Consider the following 21,903-nt stretch of genomic DNA (forward strand, 5'->3'; position numbering starts at 1 on the left):
AAGGAGAGGAGTGGGACAAGGACAAGGGAGAGGAGATAGAATGTGTGGTGGCACTCAGAGAAGTGCCAGAGCTAGGGTAATACTGTAAATGGCAGCAAAATTGCATATTTCTCGCAGTAATGTCCTGTTGAAAAGGAAGCCTTTACTGCAGCAATTATGTTTCTGTCTTCTTTTTTTCAATACAGTAACTGTACATTCTATAAAGCTACTCTGACATAATTCATTTTTTGTTCTGAATTTCTGCAGCAAAAGAAACAAAATGCATGCATTTACTAAACCCAACAAAACAAAAATGTAGAGGCTTCAAAAGAAACTACATTGCAAACACAATCTATAATCTATAAAATGTGAGACCTGACACATATACGTAAAAGAATGCAGTTTCTGTAATTCCATCTGATGTTAGTGTTTTTTATGACATTGTGCTATGATTGAACACATGTTCCTGTGAAAAGAGAACATGTGTTAGTGTTTGGTAGACATGGTGTCATGTTTAGTGTATTTTTGTGTTATGACAATTAATGTTTGAGTTTAGTTTACAATGTGTGATTTTGAGCATGAAATTAACTGTTTTGCCAATTGTGTGTGGTAGGTGTGTTGGTGCGTTAAGAGTTTAGAAAACTTGTTTAAGGTATTGAAAAAACTGTCACAGCGATTGTAAAAAACTGTTAGTGAATTGTGTGAATATTTTATGTATTGTTTAAGAGTAGCCAGAAATGTGTGTCATAACATACTCAATAAATCTGTTTTTGATGTATTTAAAGTGCTATGTGTCATTCATCCTGATTAAGGGGTTAGTTGTCCCAGATATATATATATATTTAGCAACTGTCCCAGACTTCGGGGGACCAGAAGTGGGTGAACGACCTGAACTTGTTCTTCAACAGGTTTGATCAGCCACCCGGCCCTCCCCCGGCCCAGTCACCCCAGCTGCTGCAGGTGCACCCCCAGAACACTGCCCTACCTCAACCTCCACAGCACTCAGGTCACAGACCCCCACTCCTCCAGCTTCTCCTGCCCCATCCCTTTCATCTCACCTCTTACCCCCACCCCCTCTCATTCTGTCAACACCCCCTACAACATCAAACACTCATCCCCCCCCCCCCCCTGCTGTGCTCCACTCTGTCCCTCTCCACAAACCAGGTGAGAAAAGAGGTCAGGAAGATCAAAGCCAGAAAGCCAGAAATGTATTGTCATTGGCAGAGGGATATTCCAGAATTGCTGAAATGTAATAGTTTTTCTCGATTGTTAACACACATTTTCTGAACGCATACCTCATACTTTCTACTCACAAATAAAAAACACACACACAATGGGCTAAACCCCTCACTTCTCCTGTGTGTGCCTTGTGAAAACAAAAGATTTTCTTCATGAAAATTGAGCCAAATACAGAGATTGTGTGTAGCGTTTTGAAAAAAGTGTGTTTTAGAACTGCAATTTGAATGTAAAGCAGGAATTGTGCTTGTAGCAGAATTGGTTCAGGGGGTTGGTGCATGAGTTACATGTTGTGGTCATTGTGTCTCAAGTACCAGTATTTGTGACTAAAATGTATTTGTGTGTAAACAATTGACAAAAAGTGTAATAGCACTGGTAGGCTACTTAGTTACTTTGCAAGAGTTCTAGGAATAAAGTATAGGAGGAATAGGAGAAAAAAAATCCAGAAGTCAGAATTTGAGAAACTTTGGTCGGTTTATTAAACCTGAAAGTATATATTTAGCAAATATATACATCTTAATTTTTTGTTTTTTTGTTTTGTTTTTTAACACCATGCAATGCACAAACACATAAATTAAAAACATAACTATATACAATACTTTACTATTTAGACATAACTATTATATACAGTATTATACAATTTAAGGAACTTTGGTCACTTTATTAAACCTGAAAGTATATATTTAGCAAATATATACATTTATCTTTTTTTTGTTTGTTTAATTTTTTAGAACACCATGCAATGCACAAACACAGAAATTAAAATATCAATATCAACTATATACAATACTTAACTATTTACACATAACTATTATATACAGTATTCTACCATTTATTTACCACTGGCAAGACTGGTCAACTGGTCTTTCCACTCTGCCAGGGTGAGTCCTGAGGCTGGACAGTACCACCGCCCCTTCAGCTGGGTGTGACCAGTACTTTTGTTTTTTCCCTGCCCACACTGCTTGCAAATGTACTGGTAGGTATCCCTGAACTTCTTCCGTGGAGGTTCACCCCTAGCCATCAGTTCCTCGTTCTCCTGGGCAGCTTTTTTTTGTCTCCACGTACGTTGCCTTGGCTGGACAAAGGTGCCAGGTGGTGGAGGGGCCAGGGACTGTGGATGGTCAGCAGATGGCTGGAAGGGGGGAGGTGGCTGGAAGGGTGGAGGTGGCTGGTACGAGGGCCAGGCAGGAAATGGTGGTGGTGGCGGCAGGTGACCCTGCTGGTACGAGGGCCAGGCAGGATATGGTGGTGGTGGCAGGTGACCCTGCTGGTACAAGCCCCAGGCAGGAGAAGGTGGTGGTGGCAGGTAATCCTCCTGGTACGAGCCCCAGGCAGGAGATGGTGGTGGTGGTGGTGGCAGGTGACCCTGCTGGTACGAGGGCCAGGCAGGAGATGGTGGTGGCAGGTAACCCTGCTGATACGAGCCCCAGGCAGGAGATGGTGGTGGTGGCGGCGGCAGGTTACCATGCTCGAACGAGGCCGAGCCAGCAGAACCAGGCCATACATATGACCCAGGCTGGTAGTGCTGTGCCAGGGCAGATCGAACACTATGCCGAGGGCGTATCACTGCCTCACCCTCCCGGTTTTCTGGCTCCTCAAACTCCATGACCTCATGCCCATGCTGCACAGGAGCACCTGGAAGAGTCTGGGCTTCAGGGAGTGAGTCCTTGGCCAGTTCAAACCGTTTGGGGAGTACGGTGCCCTGCAGCAGCATGTCCCTGTCCTTCCTCTTATCCCTCCTAAGCAGCCTAAAAAACAAAAATGCATACAGTAGCTTCAGTTAGTTATTTCATACATAGTAGCCTATCCTCCTATGTTTAGTATTTTCTAACAAGCAAGCAGGTGAAAGTTTTTCTTGCAGTTTAATAATATAATGTCATCATTGTATAGGAAAGGTACAAACGTAAAAAACAAGACTCACCAAGAAGAGACTGTTGTGTTGTTAACTGGTATCAGAACCACGTTGGTCTTCTCCAGAACAACCCTGCTGTCCTCCAGCAGCTGTTTCAGATGGCTGTAGGCCACCACAATGGACTGCGGGATGGGCAGAGTTCTACTCCTTGTGTCCTTGGGCCTGTTTCGTGCTTGCTGAAACTCTTTTAAAAGTCTCAGGCAAACACATTCGCTGACCCTGTGGACTTCGGGGTCCTGGGCTGCCTGCCCGTGAGTCATGAACAGTCTGCGGGAAAGAAGGATGATATGGTCCGGACTTTAAACAAGGCTGTAAACTAAGAAAAATGGTAATAGCAACCATATCAATGTCACCTGTGAACAGCCCAATTTGCCCCCCACAAACTAATATAATCACAAAATAATATTTGAAATTCACCATAAGTTTTTCAATCTTGGTTTGATGCAGTACAGCCTACTGATTCAATGATTTGTAATGAACCGAAATGATTATGAATTGTGTCAAATCACCTCTCTGCCGCCTGCTGTCCAGGAGCAGAGCCACTCGGCTTCCTGGGCGCTCTCCAAGGTCCTGCCACGGTCTTCTTCCTTGCTTTCTGGCCGAACCTCACAGGTTCCTTGTCCATAGCAGGAAGAGCCATGTAAAGATGGACGATGTCAGCCTCCTCTTTTGCCGACAAGGCAGTGATGGTTCGGTTCAGGCCAACCAGGTAGGCTGCCAGGTCATCAACCGCATCCCAGCCCAAGACACCTCTGGAGTCACATCGGCTCTTCTGAAAAGTGATAATCATGAAAAAAACATGTAAATAAATGTGTCAATTTCTTTGAACTATTTGAGCAATGTTGACCTTTTTTCTCTCTCCATAAAACGTAATACTTGACGTTTTACTTGACAAACGTATGATACTTGTGGCATATCATTAGCGAACTTGTTACATATCTTGTTTTTAAGAAAGGTGTTACATTACCTGGTCTGATGTGCTGTCTTGTGTGTCGTCTTCCTCCACAATGATGTCCTCATCCAGGGATCTGGGTCCACTGTCACCCTCCAGTGTCACCTGGGCTTCCACAGCACATATTGGGGGATCAGGATCACCTTCCCTAAGGTCAGCTACCTGGCACACCGTGACGTCGGGTTCACCCCCGTCGTCCTCGAGCTCCTCTGTGGAGATCTCTGGCAGCTGCTGTGGAACCAGCAGGTCGCCTCTATTAGACTGGGCCAACAGGTACTCCACTGCAATGCGCTCGCCTGTAACACAGTGTTTAAACACAGAGTTAAAGAAGAGGAAAGGACACAAACACAGACACATCTCCTCCATGTACAGCACGATCTTCACTCCCACTCCCATGTCCTCTGAGGAGGGCTGGGGGTGGCAGAGAAAAGAAAAGTGGGAGAGGAAGTAATACTCAAATGGTCAGTGCTGATCTGAGAGCTATCTTACCAGTAGGTTTTCCAGGTGGGGTGAATTCTGGAACCAGAGAACAACCAAGGACCCGCTGGCTCATGCTGTTTAGGTGAGACATCAAGCGAACATCAAATGTCCTCAGGGTTGATGCCCCCACCACAGCTACAGCTTCCTTTGCCCGGTTCATGTTCCACCTTGATACCCCCTCCAGCATGTACATTTGTGCGTGCAATGCATTGCATCGAAAGCCTAAGAAACAAAATACTCAGGTTAGGTCAACCATTAATATGAAGTCAATAGATATTAACACCTATTAAATACAAAGTGACAGTTACATTGTTATTTGAATAATTCAAGTGCATACTATGTCATAACACCAACTTTTTTTTTAACAGCATACGGCAAGTTAACATTTTAAATTTACCTGGAACAAAAGCACACTGGTGGCGGTGAAAACTCTCGAGGGAGGAGGACCCCCTCCCACACCTGAGGACGTCAAGGACTTTGCCACCCTTCTGCAGTGTCCCTGTCTTGGTGTACAACTCCACCCCTGCAGGGTCCTGGATGCACTCCAGGTGCTTCTGCTGCACCTCCCACACATGGTGCATGCTGTCAGGGTTCACCAGACGCAGCCCCGTGGTGTCAGTCAGCTCCCACATCGATTCGAGCAGCCCCGAAATCATGACCCGGATCTCCTCCACGGCACGGGTCCTCCGCCTGCAGTGCTTTGCCATTTCACCAGTGCTGATACTGGCCAAGAGCAGTGCCTCAGTGGGAGCATTTCCGCCATGGCTGCTCTTCCACTCCCCTTTCTTGGCCTCCTTAAGCCGCTGCACATCCTCCTGATCCCACTCAAAGATACAGGCAGAAAGTTTGGAGCAAAAGGTACCGTAGAGAGGGTGGTGCTCAGTAGTGAGGCCGCAGTTAAACCTTCGCATGAAGTGGAAGACGTCTAAACGGACGACCAACTTCCATGGTCGAAAGAGTCTCAGCACTGACGACACACCTGTGAAAGACAAACATTGATTATTACAGATGTGATCATCTATTTTTTGTGTAATAATTTTTTTTTACATCATAATTAACTTAAGTTAATTACATACTGTAATCTGCAATGTATATTTCATAAAGTAACAATTTCAGCATCCCACCTGACTGGCTGCAGCAGTCCCGGTCAACATAGATAGCCTCAGGCTCAGCTTGTCCAGCATTCTCATAACGTGTGACGATGCCCTGGCACAACTCTTCCAGCCCTGCACCTTCACCTGTCGTCAGAACACTGTTCAGAACCTGGCCAAGCTCGTTGCCGATGTTGGACATCCATGCAGCGGTGTCCCCTATACTGCCAGCCAGCTTCTTGGTGATCTGAAAAACAAACAAAAACAGAACTTTCAAAAAAACCGCTACAAGCTTACTAAAATTAATACTATTTCATCATTAGGATGACAAAGTAAACAATTTATATCCATTCCAATTGGTTAACATCAGAGTAAATAAAAGTAATGCTAAAACCCTCACCTTCTTTGTAGAGTCCATCTTCAGAATTCTACCATAGGTAGAGGTGATCACCCCCTTCATCTCTTCCAGGTGGCTGAGGATGTCGTTAGAGTGGACCGTCTCAAACCACTGGGCAAGTGGAAGGGGCCTGAAGGGTGGAGGAGGAAGATGGACAGCTGCAGAAGAGACGAAGGTAGCCATCTTCAAATGAAGCTCACAGTCAGACAGGTAGCGGATGGTCTGACGTGCCCACTCCTCACTGTGTGCTTCCTCTACTGCAGACTGGAGGTAGGAGGAACTGTTCCCACTGGTCCTTGGCTTCAGGAAAGTCATACACTTCCTATCCAGGGCTAGCTGTGTAGTGAGGACAGCGGGAAAGAGGCTCCTATGTGCCACATCCAGTTGAGCAAGGATTTCCTGGCTCCATGGGCAGACCGGCAGCATACACTTGCTGCAACGTGGATAGTCCCCTCCCACCAGGTAGTAGCGAGTATCCACATCTATCACCTCCCTCACCTTTGGGTAGATCCCGGAGTGGTGCATTTTCCGGTCACACCGCGTACATTTCAGAGGAATCCCCCACATCCTCATTGGTGCCCAGAGGAACATCCTCTGCCGGAAGTGCCACCCGGGCTCGGGAGGAGACGGTTTGTGCTGCAGTGGTGGATGAAACCAGCACGCATCCATTTTCTGCCTCAGCTGACCTGTAGGCTCATAGAGGACCTTGGCAATCCACACCCGATCTGCTGGCTGTATAACCTTTTTGAATTGATTGGGGAGAAAAGCTTCCCAATCAATGGAAGCTGGCCTAAGTGGAGTTTGAGGAGTGTGGCGTGGCGTGCTGGAGCAACCTGTTGGAGGAGGGAGCAGAGATGTAGTTGTCGGCGGAGATGGTGTGGGCCTTTGACACGGTGTGGCCGTTAGCCTTGGAGATGCTGTGGGCCTTGGAGATGGCGTGGGCCTTGGAGACGGTGTGGGCCTTGGAGACGGTGTGGCCGTTAGCCTTGGAGATGCTGTGGGCCTTGGAGATGGTGTGGCCGTTAGCCTTGGAGATGGTGTGGGCCTTGGAGATGGTGTGGGCCTTGGAGATGGTGTGGGCCTTGGAGATGGTGTGGCCGTTAGCCTTGGAGATGGTGTGGGCCTTGGAGATAGTGTGGGCCTTGGAGATGGTGTGGCCGTTAGCCTTGGAGATGGTGTGGGCCTTAGAGATGGTGTGGGCCTTGGAGATGGTGTGGTGGAGCTACCTGTTGAAGTTGGCGATGGAGGTTGAGCCAACCAGGATAAATAATGGAACTGTTCTATATGCTCCAACAGGCCAACAGAACCTTGGACCTTGGCCCCACAGGTGTCACATGTCTCCTCTACATGGCGGTCAGAAAGGTGCATGGAGAATTGTTCTGCCTCCACAACCTGATTGCACTGACAACACTTTACTGTTCTGTCTGCACAGGAGCCTCCGCCTGCCTGCCTTGAGCCTTCTCCTGCCTGACTGGAGCCTTCTCCTGCCTGACTGGAGCCTTCTCCTGCCTGACTGGAGCCTTCTCCTGCCTGACTGGAGCCTTCTCCTGCCCCACAGGAGCCTCCTCCTGCCTGTCTGGAGCCTCCACCTGCCTCACAGGAGCCTTCTCCTGCCTGACTGGAGCCTTCTCCTGCCTGACTGGAGCCTCCACCTGCCTGTCTGGAGCCTTCTCCTGCCTCACAGGAGCCTCCACCTGCCTGCCTGGAGCCTTCTCCTGCCTGCCTGGAGCCTTCTCCTGCCTCAAAGGAGCCTCCACCTGCCTCTGATGCATCTGACTGAAGGGGGGAGGCAGGATTTCAAGTACAAGAGAGGCTCATAATAAATAATTTCACCAATGATCCTACACTGTTAGTTGTATCCAAATGTGTGCAAATAGGGTATGATCCAGCAAATAATCTACTTCATGCTACAGCAACTTGTCATCACTTAAATTAAATAAATCATCATATAACCTACCTTATGGAACCCACAAGAGCATTTTAGGTGTCTCCCGAACAGATCCACCTTGCTCTTGCTCTGCAGCGGGCAAGCATCGATACACTCCAGGGCTCTTTTCCATTTCTTACCACCGGGTCTTTTGCCTGTGGAAAACTGGTAGCTGCCCTGGGCATATTTTTGGCAGATGTCTCTCCAGTACGAGTCTGGCTTCCCCGTCTTGGTCATATCTGCAAACATGAGCTACGTTAGACTAAACGACCAAGTTCTCTGTTGTGATTACATTCTCAATCAATGTAGCATAGACGTACAGTTGTGATGGGTTGCTCTGGCTATTGTACAGTAATACCAGGATCATCCCATTTTATAAAATTAATACTTCCATATGCTTGTACTCCAACACATCAACTTAATTTTGTTATGTCAACAACCTGGTCAACGTATCATCAATGTAGTCATATTTTGTTCTGCTGTCTCTACTGTACTTCTGAGGTCAAATTAAAGTCAGCGGGAAAGTTGCATCTCACAGAGGGGACTGTACTATGGGGGCAATGAGTCTACATCGACAATTTAAATACCAGGACCGACATAAAAACATGTATTCGTACGTCCATAGAATAATTTGCATGTACATATCGCTGTTCTTTTTTTTGTTACGCTGACAAAGACCAAGTAACTACTCAATTTAGCATTGATGTACTGTACAGTCGTACAGTAGCTACATCTACTGTACGCGTACTGTACCACTACGTTCTCTGAGGTAAATTCAGCGGGAAAGTTAAATTTCACAGAGGGGACTGTACTATGGGGGCAGTAAGTCGACATCGACAATTTAAATACCAGGACTGACATAAAAACATGTAGCTATACAAATCATACGTCCATACAATCATTTGCCTGTACATATCGACATTATTTTTTTTGTTACGCTGAAAAAGACCAACTACTTGATTTAGCATCGATGTACAGTCGTGATCGTTTGGGTACAGTAGTAGTGTATAATACCAGGACCGACATAAAAACATGTATTCAAATCGTAAATCCATAGAATAATTTGCCTGTACATATCGATATTCTTTTTTTTGTTACGCTGACAAAGACCAAGTAGGTTACTCAATTTAGCATGGATGTACAGTAACCTACATCTACTGTACGCGTACTGTACCACTAGTACGTTCTCTGAGGTAAATTCAGCGGAAAAGTTACATACAATAAGAATACGTTTATCGAGACAGTTAATCTACATCGGTCAATCAACATATTACATATATACAACATATTATACATATAATTTGCATTTACATACCTATTTTTCTGTTGCTCTTTTCTTTCGTATGTCTTAAATAAATGTTCTATGCAGTACTGGCTCTTTCACTCAGTGCGCTGATAGTCTTCTGCAGTTTTACGTCACGTCAACGTCACCCCTAGACCCACCTCTGTTCAGAATGGTTCGAAATGTGTTAGGAATGAGCAGTTGTTCGGAATATTTTCCAGATGTTCGGAATTTTTTACTAATGTGGTTCGGATATTGTTAAGATGTATTTGCAGTCCAATTCTTGGCGGGTACGGCCACAGAGCCCCCAGTGCTAAACCTGTTTGGATTCGCCATACCATACTTAGGGGTTTGAGTGGCGAAGGAGCTGTAAATGCAGATGTTCCACGAAAAGCTCAGTGTTGCTTGCAGTTCCAGAGCCCGGATAGCTCAGTCGGCAGAGCATCAGACTTTTAATCTGAGGGTCCAGGGTTCAAGTCCCTGTTCAGGCGAAAGGGTCCTCCAACCGTGTGGCAGCGCGGGATGAAGCGGGCCAAATTTGTCTCTCTTATGTACCTGACTTTGAGGGAACAACGGAAGCTTTTAATGGGAGGGTCCAGCATTCAAGTTCCTGGGTGAGCTGTGTGTTCAAACCGCAGAGCGTGACTTGTGGCACGCAACCTTTGTCTCCGTTGCACCCCATGACTTTGAGACAAAGGATGCAAAATTGAGCTGACACCTGCGCCTAAAAAGGCGCCGCTGAGATTTGAACTCAGGATCTCCTGTTTACTAGACAGGCGCTTTGACCAACTAAGCCACGGCGCCTCGCTTTGTCAACCGAGACGAGCTCAGCCTTCTGTTTCCTCTTCGAGTGGGTGCTTTAAGGTGGGGTCGACAGCATCTTCGCAAGCCACCTGAGAAGGTCATGCCCAAAATGGGGGATCGCATGCCTTCCTCGCAAATAAATCCTCCCACTCGCTCACCTTTTGACAGCTCAGTTGGCAGAGCGTAGGACTGCATTTTTCAGCGCCGACGATGGAACAGCTCATTTGTCACACAGGCATGACCCACAACAGAGGCAAACAAGGACACATTCGTCCCTGGGTGGGCTCGAACCACCATCCTTTCGGTTAACAGCCGAACGCGCTAGCCAATTGCGCCACAGAGACCCTGTCTTTGCAGAAACAGGACCGGAACATGGAAGGACCGGAAGATGGAAACGCTGGGAGACGAGTGCTTGGAGTCCCGTGAAGAAGAGGAGGAGCGGCCGCGCAAATGCCGCGCAAATGACTCTTCCCGCGATCGGTCGTCAGGAGCAAAAATGCGAACGACTTTGGTGGGACTCGAACCCACAACCTTTGAATGGCTTTTCCTCCCCCTGCCTAGAAGTCCAATGCGCTATCCATTGCGCCACAGAGCCCCCAGTGCGGAACCTGTTTGGATTCGCCATACCATACTTAGGGGTTTGAGTGGCGAAGGAGCTGTATATGCAGATGTTCCACGAAAAGCTCAGTGTTGCCTACAGTTCCAGAGCCCGGATAGCTCAGTCGGCAGAGCATCAGACTTTTAATCTGAGTGTCCAGGGTTCAAGTCCCTGTTCGGGCGAAAGGGTCCTCAAACTGTGTGGCAGCGTGGGATGAAGCGGGCCAAATTTGTCTCTCTTATGTACCTGACTTTGAGGAAACAACAAAAGCTTTTAATGGGAGGGTCCAGCATTCAAGTTCCTGGGTGAGCTGTGTGTTCAAACCGCAGAGCGTGACTTGTGGCACGCAACCTTTGTCTCCGTTGCACCCCATGACTTTGAGACAAAGGATGCAAAATTGAGGTGACACCTGCGCCTAAAAAGGCACCGCTGAGATTTGAACTCAGGATCTCCTGTTTACTAAACAGGCGCTTTGACCAACTAAGCCACGGCGCCTCGCTTTGTCAACAGAGACGAGCGCAACCTTCTGTTTCCTCTTCTCGTGGGTGCTTTAAGGTGGGGTCGACAGCATCTTCGCAAGCCACCTGAGAAGGTCATGCCCAAAATGGGGGATCGCATGCCTTCCTCGCAAATAAAACCTCCCACTCGCTCACCTTTTGACAGCTCCGTTGGCAGCTCCGACGGCGGAACAGCTCATTTGTCACACAGGCATGACCCACAACAGAGGCAAACAAAAGCACGTTCGTCCCTGGGTGGGCTCGAACCACCATCCTTTCGGTTAACAGCCGAACGCGCTAGCCAATTGCGCCACAGAGACCCTGTCTTTGCAGACACAGGACCGGAACATGGAAGGACCGGAAGATGGAAGGAAACGCTGGGAGACGAGTGCTCGGAGTCCCGTGAAGAAGAGGAGGAGCGGCCGCACAAATGACTCTTCCCGCGATCGGTCGACGGGAGCAAAAATCCGAACGACTCTGGTGGGACTCGAACCCACAACCTTTGAATGGCTTTTCCTCCCCCTGCCTAGAAGTCCAATGCGCTATTTATTGCGCCACAGAGCCCCCAGTGCGGAACCTGTTTGGATTCGCCATACCATACTTAGGGGTTTGAGTGGCGAAGGAGGTGTATATGCAGATGTTCCACGAAAAGCTCAGTGTTGCCTGCAGTTCAAGAGCCCGGATAGCTCAGTCGGCAGAGCATCAGACTTTTAATCTGAGGGTCCAGGGTTCAAGTCCCTGATCGTGCGAAAGGGTCCTCAAACCGTGTGGCAGCGCGGGATGAAGCGGGCCAATTTTGTCTCTCTTATGTACCTGACTTTGAGGAAACAATGGAAGCTTTTAATGGGAGGGTCCAGCATTCAAGTTCCTGGGTGAGCTGTGTGTTCAAACCGCAGAGCGTGACTTGTGGCACGCAACCTTTGTCTCCGTTGCACCCCTTGACTTTGAGACAAAGGATGCAAAATTGAGCTGACACCTGCGCCTAAAAAGGCGCCGCTGAGATTTGAACTCAGGATCTCCTGTTTACTAGACAGGCGCTTTGACCAACTAAGCCACGGCGCCTCGCTTTGTCAACAGAGACGAGCTCAGCCTTCTGTTTCCTCTTCGAGTGGGTGCTTTAAGGTGGGGTCGACAGCCTCTTCGCAAGCCACCTGAGAAGGTCATGCCCAAAATGGGGGATCGCATGCCTTGTTCGCAAATAAATCCTCCCACTCGCTCACCTTTTGACAGCTCAGTTGGCAGAGCGTAGGACTGCATTTTTCAGCGCCGACGATGGAACAGCTCATTTGTCACACAGGCATGACCCACAACAGAGGCAAACAAGGACACGTTAGTCCCTGGGTGGGCTCGAACCACCATCCTTTCGGTTAACAGCCGAACGCGCTAGCCAATTGCGCCACAGAGACCCTGTCTTTGCAGAAACAGGACCGGAACATGGAAGGACCGGAAGATGGAAGGAAACGCTGGGAGACGAGTGCTTGGAGTCCCGTGAAGAAGAGGAGGAGCGGCCGCGCAAATGACTCTTCCCGCGATCGGTCGTCAGGAGCAAAAATGCAAACGACTCTGGTGGGACTCGAACCCACAACCTTTGAATGGCTTTTCCTCCCCCTGCCTAGAAGTCCAATGCGCTATCCATTGCGCCACAGAGCCCCCAGTGTGGAACCTGTTTGGATTCGCCATACCATACTTAGGGGTTTGAGTGGCGAAGGAGCTGTATATGCAGATGTTCCACGAAAAGCTCAGTGTTGCCTACAGTTCCAGAGCCCGGATAGCTCAGTCGGCAGAGCATCAGACTTTTAATCTGAGTGTCCAGGGTTCAAGTCCCTGTTCGGGCGAAAGGGTCCTCAAACTGTGTGGCAGCGCGGGATGAAGCGGGCCAAATTTGTCTCTCTTATGTACCTGACTTTGAGGAAACAACAAAAGCTTTTAATGGGAGGGTCCAGCATTCAAGTTCCTGGGTGAGCTGTGTGTTCAAACCGCAGAGCGTGACTTGTGGAACGCAACCTTTGTCTCCGTTGCACCCCATGACTTTGAGACAAAGGATGCAAAATTGAGGTGACACCTGCGCCTAAAAAGGCACCGCTGAGATTTGAACTCAGGATCTCCTGTTTACTAGACAGGCACTTTGACCAACTAAGCCACGGCGCCTCGCTTTGTCAACAGAGACGAGCGCAACCTTCTGTTTCCTCTTCGAGTGGGTGCTTTAAGGTGGGGTTGACAGCATCTTCGCAAGCCACCTGAGAAGGTCATGCCCAAAATGGGGGATCGCATGCCTTCCTCGCAAATAAAACCTCCCACTCGCTCACCTTTTGACAGCTCCGTTGGCAGAGCGTAGGACTGCATTTTTCAGCTCCGACGGCGGAACAGCTCGTTTGTCACACAGGCATGACCCACAACAGAGGCAAACAAGGACACGTTCGTCCCTGGGTGGGCTCGAACCACCATCCTTTTGGTTAACAGCCGAACGCGCTAGCCAATTGCGCCACAGAGACCCTGTCTTTGCAGAAACAGGACCGGAACATGGAAGGACCGGAAGATGGAAGGAAACGCTGGGAGACGAGTGCTTGGAGTCCCGTGAAGAAGAGGAGGAGCGGCCGCGCAAATGACTCTTCCCGCGATCGGTCGTCAGGAGCAAAAATGCAAACGACTGTGGTGGGACTCGAACCCACAACCTTTGAATGGCTTTTCCTCCCCCTGCCTAGAATTCCAATGCGCTATCCATTGCGCCACAGAGCCCCCAGTGCGGAACCTGTTTGGATTCGCCATACCATACTTAGGGGTTTGAGTGGCGAAGGAGCTGTATATGCAGATGTTCCAAGAAAAGCTCAGTGTTGCCTGCCGTTCCAGAGCCCGGATAGCTAAGTCGGCAGAGCATCAGACTTTTAATCTGAGGGTCCAGAGTTCAAGTCCCTGTTTGGGCGAAAGGGTCCTCAAACTGTCAACCTGACTTTCAGGAAACAACGGAAGCTTTTAATGGGAGGGTCCAGCATTCAAGTTCCTGGGTGAGCTGTGTGTTCAAACCGCAGAGCGTGACTTGTGGCACGCAACCTTTGTCTCCGTTGCACCCCATGACTTTGAGACAAAGGATGCAAAATTGAGCTGACACCTGCGCCTAAAAAGGCGCCGCTGAGATTTGAACTCAGGATCTCCTGTTTACTAGACAGGCGCTTTGACCAACTAAGCCACGGCGCCTTGCTTTGTCAACAGAGACGAGCGCAACCTTCTGTTTCTTCTTCGAGTGGGTGCTTTAAGGTGGGGTCGACAGCATCTTCGCAAGCCACCTGAGAAGGTCATGCCCAAAATGGGGGATCGCATGCCTTCCTCGCAAATAAAACCTCCCACTCGCTCACCTTTTGACAGCTCCGTTGGCAGAGCGTAGGACTGCATTTTTCAGCGCCGACGATGGAACAGCTCATTTGTCACACAGGCATGACCCACAACAGAGGCAAACAAGGACACATTCGTCCCTGGGTGGGCTCGAACCACCATCCTTTCGGTTAACAGCCGAACGCGCTAGCCAATTGCGCCACAGAGACCCTGTCTTTGCAGAAACAGGACCGGAACATGGAAGGACCGGAAGATGGAAACGCTGGGAGACGAGTGCTTGGAGTCCCGTGAAGAAGAGGAGGAGCGGCCGCGCAAATGCCGCGCAAATGACTCTTCCCGCGATCGGTCGTCAGGAGCAAAAATGCGAACGACTTTGGTGGGACTCGAACCCACAACCTTTGAATGGCTTTTCCTCCCCCTGCCTAGAAGTCCAATGCGCTATCCATTGCGCCACAGAGCGCCCAGTGCGGAACCTGTTTGGATTCGCCATACCATACTTAGGGGTTTGAGTGGCGAAGGAGCTGTATATGCAGATGTTCCACGAAAAGCTCAGTGTTGCCTACAGTTCCAGAGCCCGGATAGCTCAGTCGGCAGAGCATCAGACTTTTAATCTGAGTGTCCAGGGTTCAAGTCCCTGTTCGGGCGAAAGGGTCCTCAAACTGTGTGGCAGCGTGGGATGAAGCGGGCCAAATTTGTCTCTCTTATGTACCTGACTTTGAGGAAACAACAAAAGCTTTTAATGGGAGGGTCCAGCATTCAAGTTCCTGGGTGAGCTGTGTGTTCAAACCGCAGAGCGTGACTTGTGGCACGCAACCTTTGTCTCCGTTGCACCCCATGACTTTGAGACAAAGGATGCAAAATTGAGGTGACACCTGCGCCTAAAAAGGCACCGCTGAGATTTGAACTCAGGATCTCCTGTTTACTAAACAGGCGCTTTGACCAACTAAGCCACGGCGCCTCGCTTTGTCAACAGAGACGAGCGCAACCTTCTGTTTCCTCTTCGAGTGGGTGCTTTAAGGTGGGGTCGACAGCATCTTCGCAAGCCACCTGAGAAGGTCATGCCCAAAATGGGGGATCGCATGCCTTCCTCGCAAATAAAACCTCCCACTCGCTCACCTTTTGACAGCTCCGTTGGCAGAGCGTAGGACTGCATTTTTCAGACATTTTCCAGCTCCGACGGCGGAACAGCTCATTTGTCACACAGACATGACCCACAACAGAGGCAAACAAGGACACGTTCGTCCCTGGGTGGGCTCGAACCACCATCCTTTCGGTTAACAGCCGAACGCGCTAGCCAATTGCGCCACAGAGACCCTGTCTTTGCAGAAACAGGACCGGAACATGGAAGGACCGGAAGATGGAAGGAAACGCTGGGAGACGAGTGCTCGGAGTCCCGTGAAGAAGAGGAGGAGCGGCCGCACAAATGACTCTTCCCGCGATCGGTCGACGGGAGCTTGGGGAAAAAATCCAAACGACTCTGGTGGGACTCGAACCCACAACCTTTGAATGGCTTTTCCTCCCCCTGCCTAGAAGTCCAATGCGCTATCCATTGCGCCACAGAGCCCCCAGTGTTGAACCTGTTTGGATTTGCCATACCATACTTAGGGGTTTGAGTGGCAAAGGAGCTGTACATGCAGATGTTCCACGAAAAGCTCAGTGTTGCCTGCGGTTCCAGAGCCCAGATAGCTCAGTCGGCAGAGCATCAGACTTTTAATCTGAGGGTCCAGGGTTCAAGTCCCTGTTTGGGCGAAAGGGTCCTCAAACTGTGTGGCAGCGCGGGATGAAGCGGGCCAAATTTGTCTCTCTTATGTACCTGACTTTGACGAAACAACGGAAGCTTTTAATGGGAGGGTCCAGCATTCAAGTTCCTGGGTTAGCTGTGTGTTCAAACCACAGAGCGTGACTTGTGGCACGCAACCTTTGTCTCCGTTGCACCCCATGACTTTGAGACAAAGGATGCAAAATTGAGCTGACACCTGCGCCTAAAAAGGCGCCGCTGAGACTGGAACTCAGGATCTCCTGTTTACTAGACAGGCGCTTTGACCAACTAAGCCACGGCGCCTCGCTTTGTCAACAGAGACGAGCGCAACCTTCTGTTTCCTCTTCGAGTGGGTGCTTTAAGGTGGGGTCGACAGCATCTTCGCAAGCCACCTGAGAAGGTCATGCCCAAAATGGGGGATCGCATGCCTTCCTCGCAAATAAAACCTCCCACTCGCTCACCTTTTGACAGCTCCGTTGGCAGAGCGTAGGACTGCATTTTTCAGCTCCGACGGCGGAACAGCTCGTTTGTCACACAGGCATGACCCACAACAGAGGCAAACAAGGACACGTTCGTCCCTGGGTGGGCTCGAACCACCATCCTTTCGGTTAACAGCCGAACGCGCTAGCCAATTGCGCCACAGAGACCCTGTCTTTGCAGAAACAGGACCGGAACATGGAAGGACCGGAAGATGGAAGGAAACGCTGGGAGACGAGTGCTCGGAGTCCCGTGAAGAAGAGGAGGAGCGGCCGCACAAATGACTCTTCCCGCGATCGGTCGACGGGAGCTTGGGGGAAAAAATCCAAACGACTCTGGTGGGACTCGAACCCACAACCTTTGAATGGCTTTTCCTCCCCCTGCCTAGAAGTCCAATGCGCTATCCATTGCGCCACAGAGCCCCCAGTGTTGAACCTGTTTGGATTTGCCATACCATACTTAGGGGTTTGAGTGGCAAAGGAGCTGTACATGCAGATGTTCCACGAAAAGCTCAGTGTTGCCTGCGGTTCCAGAGCCCAGATAGCTCAGTCGGCAGAGCATCAGACTTTTAATCTGAGGGTCCAGGGTTCAAGTCCCTGTTTGGGCGAAAGGGTCCTCAAACTGTGTGGCAGCGCGGGATGAAGCGGGCCAAATTTGTCTCTCTTATGTACTTGACTTTGACGAAACAACGGAAGCTTTTAATGGGAGGGTCCAGCATTCAAGTTCCTGGGTTAGCTGTGTGTTCAAACCACAGAGCGTGACTTGTGGCACGCAACCTTTGTCTCCGTTGCACCCCATGACTTTGAGACAAAGGATGCAAAATTGAGCTGACACCTGCGCCTAAAAAGGCGCCGCTGAGACTGGAACTCAGGATCTCCTGTTTACTAGACAGGCGCTTTGACCAACTAAGCCACGGCGCCTCGCTTTGTCAACAGAGACGAGCGCAACCTTCTGTTTCCTCTTCGAGTGGGTGCTTTAAGGTGGGGTCGACAGCATCTTCGCAAGCCACCTGAGAAGGTCATGCCCAAAATGGGGGATCGCATGCCTTCCTCGCAAATAAATCCTCCCACTCGCTCACCTTTTGACAGCTCAGTTGGCAGAGCGTAGGACTGCATTTTTCAGCGCCGACGATGGAACAGCTCATTTGTCACACAGGCATGACCCACAACAGAGGCAAACAAGGACACATTCGTCCCTGGGTGGGCTCGAACCACCATCCTTTCGGTTAACAGCCGAACGCGCTAGCCAATTGCGCCACAGAGACCCTGTCTTTGCAGAAACAGGACCGGAACATGGAAGGACCGGAAGATGGAAACGCTGGGAGACGAGTGCTTGGAGTCCCGTGAAGAAGAGGAGGAGCGGCCGCGCAAATGACTCTTCCCGCGATCGGTCGTCAGGAGCAAAAATGCAAACGACTCTGGTGGGACTCGAACCCACAACCTTTGAATGGCTTTTCCTCCCCCTGCCTAGAAGTCCAATGCGCTATCCATTGCGCCACAGAGCCCCCAGTGCGGAACCTGTTTGGATTCGCCATACCATACTTAGGGGTTTGAGTGGCGAAGGAGCTGTATATGCAGATGTTCCACGAAAAGCTCAGTGTTGCCTACAGTTCCAGAGCCCGGATAGCTCAGTCGGCAGAGCATCAGACTTTTAATCTGAGTGTCCAGGGTTCAAGTCCCTGTTCGGGCGAAAGGGTCCTCCAACCGTGTGGCAGCGCGGGATGAAGCGGGCCAAATTTGTCTCTCTTATGTACCTGACTTTGAGGGAACAACGGAAGCTTTTAATGGGAGGGTCCAGCATTCAAGTTCCTGGGTGAGCTGTGTGTTCAAACCGCAGAGCGTGACTTGTGGCACGCAACCTTTGTCTCCGTTGCACCCCATGACTTTGAGACAAAGGATGCAAAATTGAGCTGACACCTGCGCCTAAAAAGGCGCCGCTGAGATTTGAACTCAGGATCTCCTGTTTACTAGACAGGCGCTTTGACCAACTAAGCCACGGCGCCTCGCTTTGTCAACCGAGACGAGCTCAGCCTTCTGTTTCCTCTTCGAGTGGGTGCTTTAAGGTGGGGTCGACAGCATCTTCGCAAGCCACCTGAGAAGGTCATGCCCAAAATGGGGGATCGCATGCCTTCCTCGCAAATAAATCCTCCCACTCGCTCACCTTTTGACAGCTCAGTTGGCAGAGCGTAGGACTGCATTTTTCAGCGCCGACGATGGAACAGCTCATTTGTCACACAGGCATGACCCACAACAGAGGCAAACAAGGACACATTCGTCCCTGGGTGGGCTCGAACCACCATCCTTTCGGTTAACAGCCGAACGCGCTAGCCAATTGCGCCACAGAGACCCTGTCTTTGCAGAAACAGGACCGGAACATGGAAGGACCGGAAGATGGAAACGCTGGGAGACGAGTGCTTGGAGTCCCGTGAAGAAGAGGAGGAGCGGCCGCGCAAATGCCGCGCAAATGACTCTTCCCGCGATCGGTCGTCAGGAGCAAAAATCCGAACGACTTTGGTGGGACTCGAACCCACAACCTTTGAATGGCTTTTCCTCCCCCTGCCTAGAAGTCCAATGCGCTATCCATTGCGCCACAGAGCCCCCAGTGCGGAACCTGTTTGGATTCGCCATACCATACTTAGGGGTTTGAGTGGCGAAGGAGCTGTATATGCAGATGTTCCACGAAAAGCTCAGTGTTGCCTACAGTTCCAGAGCCCGGATAGCTCAGTCGGCAGAGCATCAGACTTTTAATCTGAGTGTCCAGGGTTCAAGTCCCTGTTCGGGCGAAAGGGTCCTCAAACTGTGTGGCAGCGTGGGATGAAGCGGGCCAAATTTGTCTCTCTTATGTACCTGACTTTGAGGAAACAACAAAAGCTTTTAATGGGAGGGTCCAGCATTCAAGTTCCTGGGTGAGCTGTGTGTTCAAACCGCAGAGCGTGACTTGTGGCACGCAACCTTTGTCTCCGTTGCACCCCATGACTTTGAGACAAAGGATGCAAAATTGAGCTGACACCTGCGCCTAAAAAGGCACCGCTGAGATTTGAACTCAGGATCTCCTGTTTACTAAACAGGCGCTTTGACCAACTAAGCCACGGCGCCTCGCTTTGTCAACAGAGACGAGCGCAACCTTCTGTTTCCTCTTCTCGTGGGTGCTTTAAGGTGGGGTCGACAGCATCTTCGCAAGCCACCTGAGAAGGTCATGCCCAAAATGGGGGATCGCATGCCTTCCTCGCAAATAAAACCTCCCACTCGCTCACCTTTTGACAGCTCCGTTGGCAGAGCGTAGGACTGCATTTTTCAGACATTTTCCAGCTCCGACGGCGGAACAGCTCATTTGTCACACAGACATGACCCACAACAGAGGCAAACAAGGACACGTTCGTCCCTGGGTGGGCTCGAACCACCATCCTTTCGGTTAACAGCCGAACGCGCTAGCCAATTGCGCCACAGAGACCCTGTCTTTGCAGAAACAGGACCGGAACATGGAAGGACCGGAAGATGGAAGGAAACGCTGGGAGACGAGTGCTCGGAGTCCCGTGAAGAAGAGGAGGAGCGGCCGCACAAATGACTCTTCCCGCGATCGGTCGACGGGAGCAAAAATCCAAACGACTCTGGTGGGACTCGAACCCACAACCTTTGAATGGCTTTTCCTCCCCCTGCCTAGAAGTCCAATGCGCTATCCATTGCGCCACAGAGCCCCCAGTGTTGAACCTGTTTGGATTTGCCATACCATACTTAGGGGTTTGAGTGGCAAAGGAGCTGTACATGCAGATGTTCCACGAAAAGCTCAGTGTTGCCTGCGGTTCCAGAGCCCAGATAGCTCAGTCGGCAGAGCATCAGACTTTTAATCTGAGGGTCCAGGGTTCAAGTCCCTGTTTGGGCGAAAGGGTCCTCAAACTGTGTGGCAGCGCGGGATGAAGCGGGCCAAATTTGTCTCTCTTATGTACCTGACTTTGACGAAACAACGGAAGCTTTTAATGGGAGGGTCCAGCATTCAAGTTCCTGGGTTAGCTGTGTGTTCAAACCACAGAGCGTGACTTGTGGCACGCAACCTTTGTCTCCGTTGCACCCCATGACTTTGAGACAAAGGATGCAAAATTGAGCTGACACCTGCGCCTAAAAAGGCGCCGCTGAGACTGGAACTCAGGATCTCCTGTTTACTAGACAGGCGCTTTGACCAACTAAGCCACGGCGCCTCGCTTTGTCAACAGAGACGAGCGCAACCTTCTGTTTCCTCTTCGAGTGGGTGCTTTAAGGTGGGGTCGACAGCATCTTCGCAAGCCACCTGAGAAGGTCATGCCCAAAATGGGGGATCGCATGCCTTCCTCGCAAATAAATCCTCCCACTCGCTCACCTTTTGACAGCTCAGTTGGCAGAGCGTAGGACTGCATTTTTCAGCGCCGACGATGGAACAGCTCATTTGTCACACAGGCATGACCCACAACAGAGGCAAACAAGGACACATTCGTCCCTGGGTGGGCTCGAACCACCATCCTTTCGGTTAACAGCCGAACGCGCTAGCCAATTGCGCCACAGAGACCCTGTCTTTGCAGAAACAGGACCGGAACATGGAAGGACCGGAAGATGGAAACGCTGGGAGACGAGTGCTTGGAGTCCCGTGAAGAAGAGGAGGAGCGGCCGCGCAAATGACTCTTCCCGCGATCGGTCGTCAGGAGCAAAAATGCAAACGACTCTGGTGGGACTCGAACCCACAACCTTTGAATGGCTTTTCCTCCCCCTGCCTAGAAGTCCAATGCGCTATCCATTGCGCCACAGAGCCCCCAGTGCGGAACCTGTTTGGATTCGCCATACCATACTTAGGGGTTTGAGTGGCGAAGGAGCTGTATATGCAGATGTTCCACGAAAAGCTCAGTGTTGCCTACAGTTCCAGAGCCCGGATAGCTCAGTCGGCAGAGCATCAGACTTTTAATCTGAGTGTCCAGGGTTCAAGTCCCTGTTCGGGCGAAAGGGTCCTCAAACTGTGTGGCAGCGCGGGATGAAGTGGGCCAAATTTGTCTCTCTTATGTACCTGACTTTGAGGAAACAACAAAAGCTTTTAATGGGAGGGTCCAGCATTCAAGTTCCTGGGTGAGCTGTGTGTTCAAACCGCAGAGCGTGACTTGTGGAACGCAACCTTTGTCTCCGTTGCACCCCATGACTTTGAGACAAAGGATGCAAAATTGAGGTGA

The 21,903-nt window shown here is 50.2% G+C and overlaps 1 protein-coding gene and 43 non-coding genes across 44 annotated transcripts; 12 read left to right on the plus strand and 32 right to left on the minus strand.

Annotated features, from left to right (window-relative positions):
- Positions 1 to 1,665: 1,665 nt before the first annotated feature.
- On the minus strand, positions 1,666 to 9,480 carry LOC146299004 (uncharacterized). Its single transcript, XM_084683570.1, has 10 exons — positions 9,290 to 9,480; positions 8,005 to 8,213; positions 6,051 to 7,823; positions 5,684 to 5,897; positions 4,957 to 5,538; positions 4,569 to 4,781; positions 4,095 to 4,375; positions 3,637 to 3,899; positions 3,137 to 3,394; positions 1,666 to 2,963 (listed from the first exon to the last, which is right to left on the minus strand). Exons 2-10 carry the CDS (start codon positions 8,209 to 8,211, stop codon positions 2,048 to 2,050), a joined length of 4,707 nt encoding a protein of 1,568 aa, XP_084539696.1. The 5' UTR covers positions 8,212 to 8,213; positions 9,290 to 9,480; the 3' UTR covers positions 1,666 to 2,047.
- Positions 9,481 to 9,674: 194 nt separating this feature from the next.
- Positions 9,675 to 9,747, plus strand: trnak-uuu (transfer RNA lysine (anticodon UUU)). Its single transcript has one exon. It is a non-coding gene; the product is annotated as a tRNA-Lys (tRNA).
- A 239-nt stretch (positions 9,748 to 9,986) lies between these two features.
- trnat-agu (transfer RNA threonine (anticodon AGU)) lies at positions 9,987 to 10,060 on the minus strand. The gene has a single exon. It is a non-coding gene; the product is annotated as a tRNA-Thr (tRNA).
- Positions 10,061 to 10,330: 270 nt separating this feature from the next.
- On the minus strand, positions 10,331 to 10,404 carry trnan-guu (transfer RNA asparagine (anticodon GUU)). Its single transcript has one exon. It is a non-coding gene; the product is annotated as a tRNA-Asn (tRNA).
- Positions 10,405 to 10,563: 159 nt separating this feature from the next.
- trnar-ucu (transfer RNA arginine (anticodon UCU)) lies at positions 10,564 to 10,655 on the minus strand. The gene is given in 2 exon segments: positions 10,564 to 10,599; positions 10,619 to 10,655. It is a non-coding gene; the product is annotated as a tRNA-Arg (tRNA).
- Positions 10,656 to 10,767: 112 nt separating this feature from the next.
- On the plus strand, positions 10,768 to 10,840 carry trnak-uuu (transfer RNA lysine (anticodon UUU)). The gene has a single exon. It is a non-coding gene; the product is annotated as a tRNA-Lys (tRNA).
- Positions 10,841 to 11,079: 239 nt separating this feature from the next.
- Positions 11,080 to 11,153, minus strand: trnat-agu (transfer RNA threonine (anticodon AGU)). The gene has a single exon. It is a non-coding gene; the product is annotated as a tRNA-Thr (tRNA).
- A 248-nt stretch (positions 11,154 to 11,401) lies between these two features.
- Positions 11,402 to 11,475, minus strand: trnan-guu (transfer RNA asparagine (anticodon GUU)). The gene has a single exon. It is a non-coding gene; the product is annotated as a tRNA-Asn (tRNA).
- A 152-nt stretch (positions 11,476 to 11,627) lies between these two features.
- On the minus strand, positions 11,628 to 11,719 carry trnar-ucu (transfer RNA arginine (anticodon UCU)). Its single transcript is given in 2 exon segments — positions 11,628 to 11,663; positions 11,683 to 11,719. It is a non-coding gene; the product is annotated as a tRNA-Arg (tRNA).
- Positions 11,720 to 11,831: 112 nt separating this feature from the next.
- On the plus strand, positions 11,832 to 11,904 carry trnak-uuu (transfer RNA lysine (anticodon UUU)). The gene has a single exon. It is a non-coding gene; the product is annotated as a tRNA-Lys (tRNA).
- Positions 11,905 to 12,143: 239 nt separating this feature from the next.
- On the minus strand, positions 12,144 to 12,217 carry trnat-agu (transfer RNA threonine (anticodon AGU)). The gene has a single exon. It is a non-coding gene; the product is annotated as a tRNA-Thr (tRNA).
- Positions 12,218 to 12,487: 270 nt separating this feature from the next.
- On the minus strand, positions 12,488 to 12,561 carry trnan-guu (transfer RNA asparagine (anticodon GUU)). Its single transcript has one exon. It is a non-coding gene; the product is annotated as a tRNA-Asn (tRNA).
- A 152-nt stretch (positions 12,562 to 12,713) lies between these two features.
- trnar-ucu (transfer RNA arginine (anticodon UCU)) lies at positions 12,714 to 12,805 on the minus strand. The gene is given in 2 exon segments: positions 12,714 to 12,749; positions 12,769 to 12,805. It is a non-coding gene; the product is annotated as a tRNA-Arg (tRNA).
- A 112-nt stretch (positions 12,806 to 12,917) lies between these two features.
- trnak-uuu (transfer RNA lysine (anticodon UUU)) lies at positions 12,918 to 12,990 on the plus strand. The gene has a single exon. It is a non-coding gene; the product is annotated as a tRNA-Lys (tRNA).
- Positions 12,991 to 13,229: 239 nt separating this feature from the next.
- trnat-agu (transfer RNA threonine (anticodon AGU)) lies at positions 13,230 to 13,303 on the minus strand. Its single transcript has one exon. It is a non-coding gene; the product is annotated as a tRNA-Thr (tRNA).
- Positions 13,304 to 13,573: 270 nt separating this feature from the next.
- On the minus strand, positions 13,574 to 13,647 carry trnan-guu (transfer RNA asparagine (anticodon GUU)). Its single transcript has one exon. It is a non-coding gene; the product is annotated as a tRNA-Asn (tRNA).
- A 356-nt stretch (positions 13,648 to 14,003) lies between these two features.
- Positions 14,004 to 14,076, plus strand: trnak-uuu (transfer RNA lysine (anticodon UUU)). Its single transcript has one exon. It is a non-coding gene; the product is annotated as a tRNA-Lys (tRNA).
- Positions 14,077 to 14,273: 197 nt separating this feature from the next.
- trnat-agu (transfer RNA threonine (anticodon AGU)) lies at positions 14,274 to 14,347 on the minus strand. The gene has a single exon. It is a non-coding gene; the product is annotated as a tRNA-Thr (tRNA).
- A 270-nt stretch (positions 14,348 to 14,617) lies between these two features.
- Positions 14,618 to 14,691, minus strand: trnan-guu (transfer RNA asparagine (anticodon GUU)). The gene has a single exon. It is a non-coding gene; the product is annotated as a tRNA-Asn (tRNA).
- A 363-nt stretch (positions 14,692 to 15,054) lies between these two features.
- On the plus strand, positions 15,055 to 15,127 carry trnak-uuu (transfer RNA lysine (anticodon UUU)). Its single transcript has one exon. It is a non-coding gene; the product is annotated as a tRNA-Lys (tRNA).
- Positions 15,128 to 15,366: 239 nt separating this feature from the next.
- Positions 15,367 to 15,440, minus strand: trnat-agu (transfer RNA threonine (anticodon AGU)). The gene has a single exon. It is a non-coding gene; the product is annotated as a tRNA-Thr (tRNA).
- Positions 15,441 to 15,721: 281 nt separating this feature from the next.
- On the minus strand, positions 15,722 to 15,795 carry trnan-guu (transfer RNA asparagine (anticodon GUU)). Its single transcript has one exon. It is a non-coding gene; the product is annotated as a tRNA-Asn (tRNA).
- Positions 15,796 to 15,954: 159 nt separating this feature from the next.
- trnar-ucu (transfer RNA arginine (anticodon UCU)) lies at positions 15,955 to 16,046 on the minus strand. Its single transcript is given in 2 exon segments — positions 15,955 to 15,990; positions 16,010 to 16,046. It is a non-coding gene; the product is annotated as a tRNA-Arg (tRNA).
- Positions 16,047 to 16,158: 112 nt separating this feature from the next.
- On the plus strand, positions 16,159 to 16,231 carry trnak-uuu (transfer RNA lysine (anticodon UUU)). The gene has a single exon. It is a non-coding gene; the product is annotated as a tRNA-Lys (tRNA).
- Positions 16,232 to 16,470: 239 nt separating this feature from the next.
- Positions 16,471 to 16,544, minus strand: trnat-agu (transfer RNA threonine (anticodon AGU)). The gene has a single exon. It is a non-coding gene; the product is annotated as a tRNA-Thr (tRNA).
- Positions 16,545 to 16,814: 270 nt separating this feature from the next.
- Positions 16,815 to 16,888, minus strand: trnan-guu (transfer RNA asparagine (anticodon GUU)). Its single transcript has one exon. It is a non-coding gene; the product is annotated as a tRNA-Asn (tRNA).
- A 160-nt stretch (positions 16,889 to 17,048) lies between these two features.
- Positions 17,049 to 17,140, minus strand: trnar-ucu (transfer RNA arginine (anticodon UCU)). The gene is given in 2 exon segments: positions 17,049 to 17,084; positions 17,104 to 17,140. It is a non-coding gene; the product is annotated as a tRNA-Arg (tRNA).
- A 112-nt stretch (positions 17,141 to 17,252) lies between these two features.
- Positions 17,253 to 17,325, plus strand: trnak-uuu (transfer RNA lysine (anticodon UUU)). Its single transcript has one exon. It is a non-coding gene; the product is annotated as a tRNA-Lys (tRNA).
- Positions 17,326 to 17,564: 239 nt separating this feature from the next.
- trnat-agu (transfer RNA threonine (anticodon AGU)) lies at positions 17,565 to 17,638 on the minus strand. The gene has a single exon. It is a non-coding gene; the product is annotated as a tRNA-Thr (tRNA).
- A 270-nt stretch (positions 17,639 to 17,908) lies between these two features.
- Positions 17,909 to 17,982, minus strand: trnan-guu (transfer RNA asparagine (anticodon GUU)). The gene has a single exon. It is a non-coding gene; the product is annotated as a tRNA-Asn (tRNA).
- A 148-nt stretch (positions 17,983 to 18,130) lies between these two features.
- Positions 18,131 to 18,222, minus strand: trnar-ucu (transfer RNA arginine (anticodon UCU)). Its single transcript is given in 2 exon segments — positions 18,131 to 18,166; positions 18,186 to 18,222. It is a non-coding gene; the product is annotated as a tRNA-Arg (tRNA).
- Positions 18,223 to 18,334: 112 nt separating this feature from the next.
- Positions 18,335 to 18,407, plus strand: trnak-uuu (transfer RNA lysine (anticodon UUU)). Its single transcript has one exon. It is a non-coding gene; the product is annotated as a tRNA-Lys (tRNA).
- A 239-nt stretch (positions 18,408 to 18,646) lies between these two features.
- Positions 18,647 to 18,720, minus strand: trnat-agu (transfer RNA threonine (anticodon AGU)). Its single transcript has one exon. It is a non-coding gene; the product is annotated as a tRNA-Thr (tRNA).
- Positions 18,721 to 18,990: 270 nt separating this feature from the next.
- trnan-guu (transfer RNA asparagine (anticodon GUU)) lies at positions 18,991 to 19,064 on the minus strand. The gene has a single exon. It is a non-coding gene; the product is annotated as a tRNA-Asn (tRNA).
- Positions 19,065 to 19,223: 159 nt separating this feature from the next.
- On the minus strand, positions 19,224 to 19,315 carry trnar-ucu (transfer RNA arginine (anticodon UCU)). The gene is given in 2 exon segments: positions 19,224 to 19,259; positions 19,279 to 19,315. It is a non-coding gene; the product is annotated as a tRNA-Arg (tRNA).
- Positions 19,316 to 19,427: 112 nt separating this feature from the next.
- On the plus strand, positions 19,428 to 19,500 carry trnak-uuu (transfer RNA lysine (anticodon UUU)). Its single transcript has one exon. It is a non-coding gene; the product is annotated as a tRNA-Lys (tRNA).
- Positions 19,501 to 19,739: 239 nt separating this feature from the next.
- Positions 19,740 to 19,813, minus strand: trnat-agu (transfer RNA threonine (anticodon AGU)). Its single transcript has one exon. It is a non-coding gene; the product is annotated as a tRNA-Thr (tRNA).
- A 281-nt stretch (positions 19,814 to 20,094) lies between these two features.
- trnan-guu (transfer RNA asparagine (anticodon GUU)) lies at positions 20,095 to 20,168 on the minus strand. The gene has a single exon. It is a non-coding gene; the product is annotated as a tRNA-Asn (tRNA).
- Positions 20,169 to 20,320: 152 nt separating this feature from the next.
- Positions 20,321 to 20,412, minus strand: trnar-ucu (transfer RNA arginine (anticodon UCU)). Its single transcript is given in 2 exon segments — positions 20,321 to 20,356; positions 20,376 to 20,412. It is a non-coding gene; the product is annotated as a tRNA-Arg (tRNA).
- Positions 20,413 to 20,524: 112 nt separating this feature from the next.
- Positions 20,525 to 20,597, plus strand: trnak-uuu (transfer RNA lysine (anticodon UUU)). The gene has a single exon. It is a non-coding gene; the product is annotated as a tRNA-Lys (tRNA).
- A 239-nt stretch (positions 20,598 to 20,836) lies between these two features.
- On the minus strand, positions 20,837 to 20,910 carry trnat-agu (transfer RNA threonine (anticodon AGU)). Its single transcript has one exon. It is a non-coding gene; the product is annotated as a tRNA-Thr (tRNA).
- Positions 20,911 to 21,180: 270 nt separating this feature from the next.
- On the minus strand, positions 21,181 to 21,254 carry trnan-guu (transfer RNA asparagine (anticodon GUU)). Its single transcript has one exon. It is a non-coding gene; the product is annotated as a tRNA-Asn (tRNA).
- Positions 21,255 to 21,402: 148 nt separating this feature from the next.
- On the minus strand, positions 21,403 to 21,494 carry trnar-ucu (transfer RNA arginine (anticodon UCU)). The gene is given in 2 exon segments: positions 21,403 to 21,438; positions 21,458 to 21,494. It is a non-coding gene; the product is annotated as a tRNA-Arg (tRNA).
- Positions 21,495 to 21,606: 112 nt separating this feature from the next.
- On the plus strand, positions 21,607 to 21,679 carry trnak-uuu (transfer RNA lysine (anticodon UUU)). The gene has a single exon. It is a non-coding gene; the product is annotated as a tRNA-Lys (tRNA).
- Positions 21,680 to 21,903: the final 224 nt, after the last annotated feature.

This window comes from Hypomesus nipponensis, chromosome 3, assembly GCF_054491055.1.
Source record: "Hypomesus nipponensis isolate SF chromosome 3, ASM5449105v1, whole genome shotgun sequence".
Taxonomy (NCBI): Eukaryota; Metazoa; Chordata; class Actinopteri; order Osmeriformes; family Osmeridae; genus Hypomesus; species Hypomesus nipponensis.

What these genes read in the sequence shown, in the direction of transcription:
- LOC146299004 (XM_084683570.1), bottom strand. Translation starts at nt 8,211, where the DNA reads ATGACCAAGACGGGGAAGCCAGACTCGTACTGGAGAGACATCTGCCAA. An exon ending in GGACTGCTGCAGCCAGTCAG is followed by an intron (nt 5,539 to 5,683) that starts GTGGGATGCTGA and finishes TGTCTTTCACAG; the next exon opens with GTGTGTCGTCAGTGCTGAGA. An exon ending in CCAGTGTGCTTTTGTTCCAG is followed by an intron (nt 4,782 to 4,956) that starts GTAAATTTAAAA and finishes TTTGTTTCTTAG; the next exon opens with GCTTTCGATGCAATGCATTG.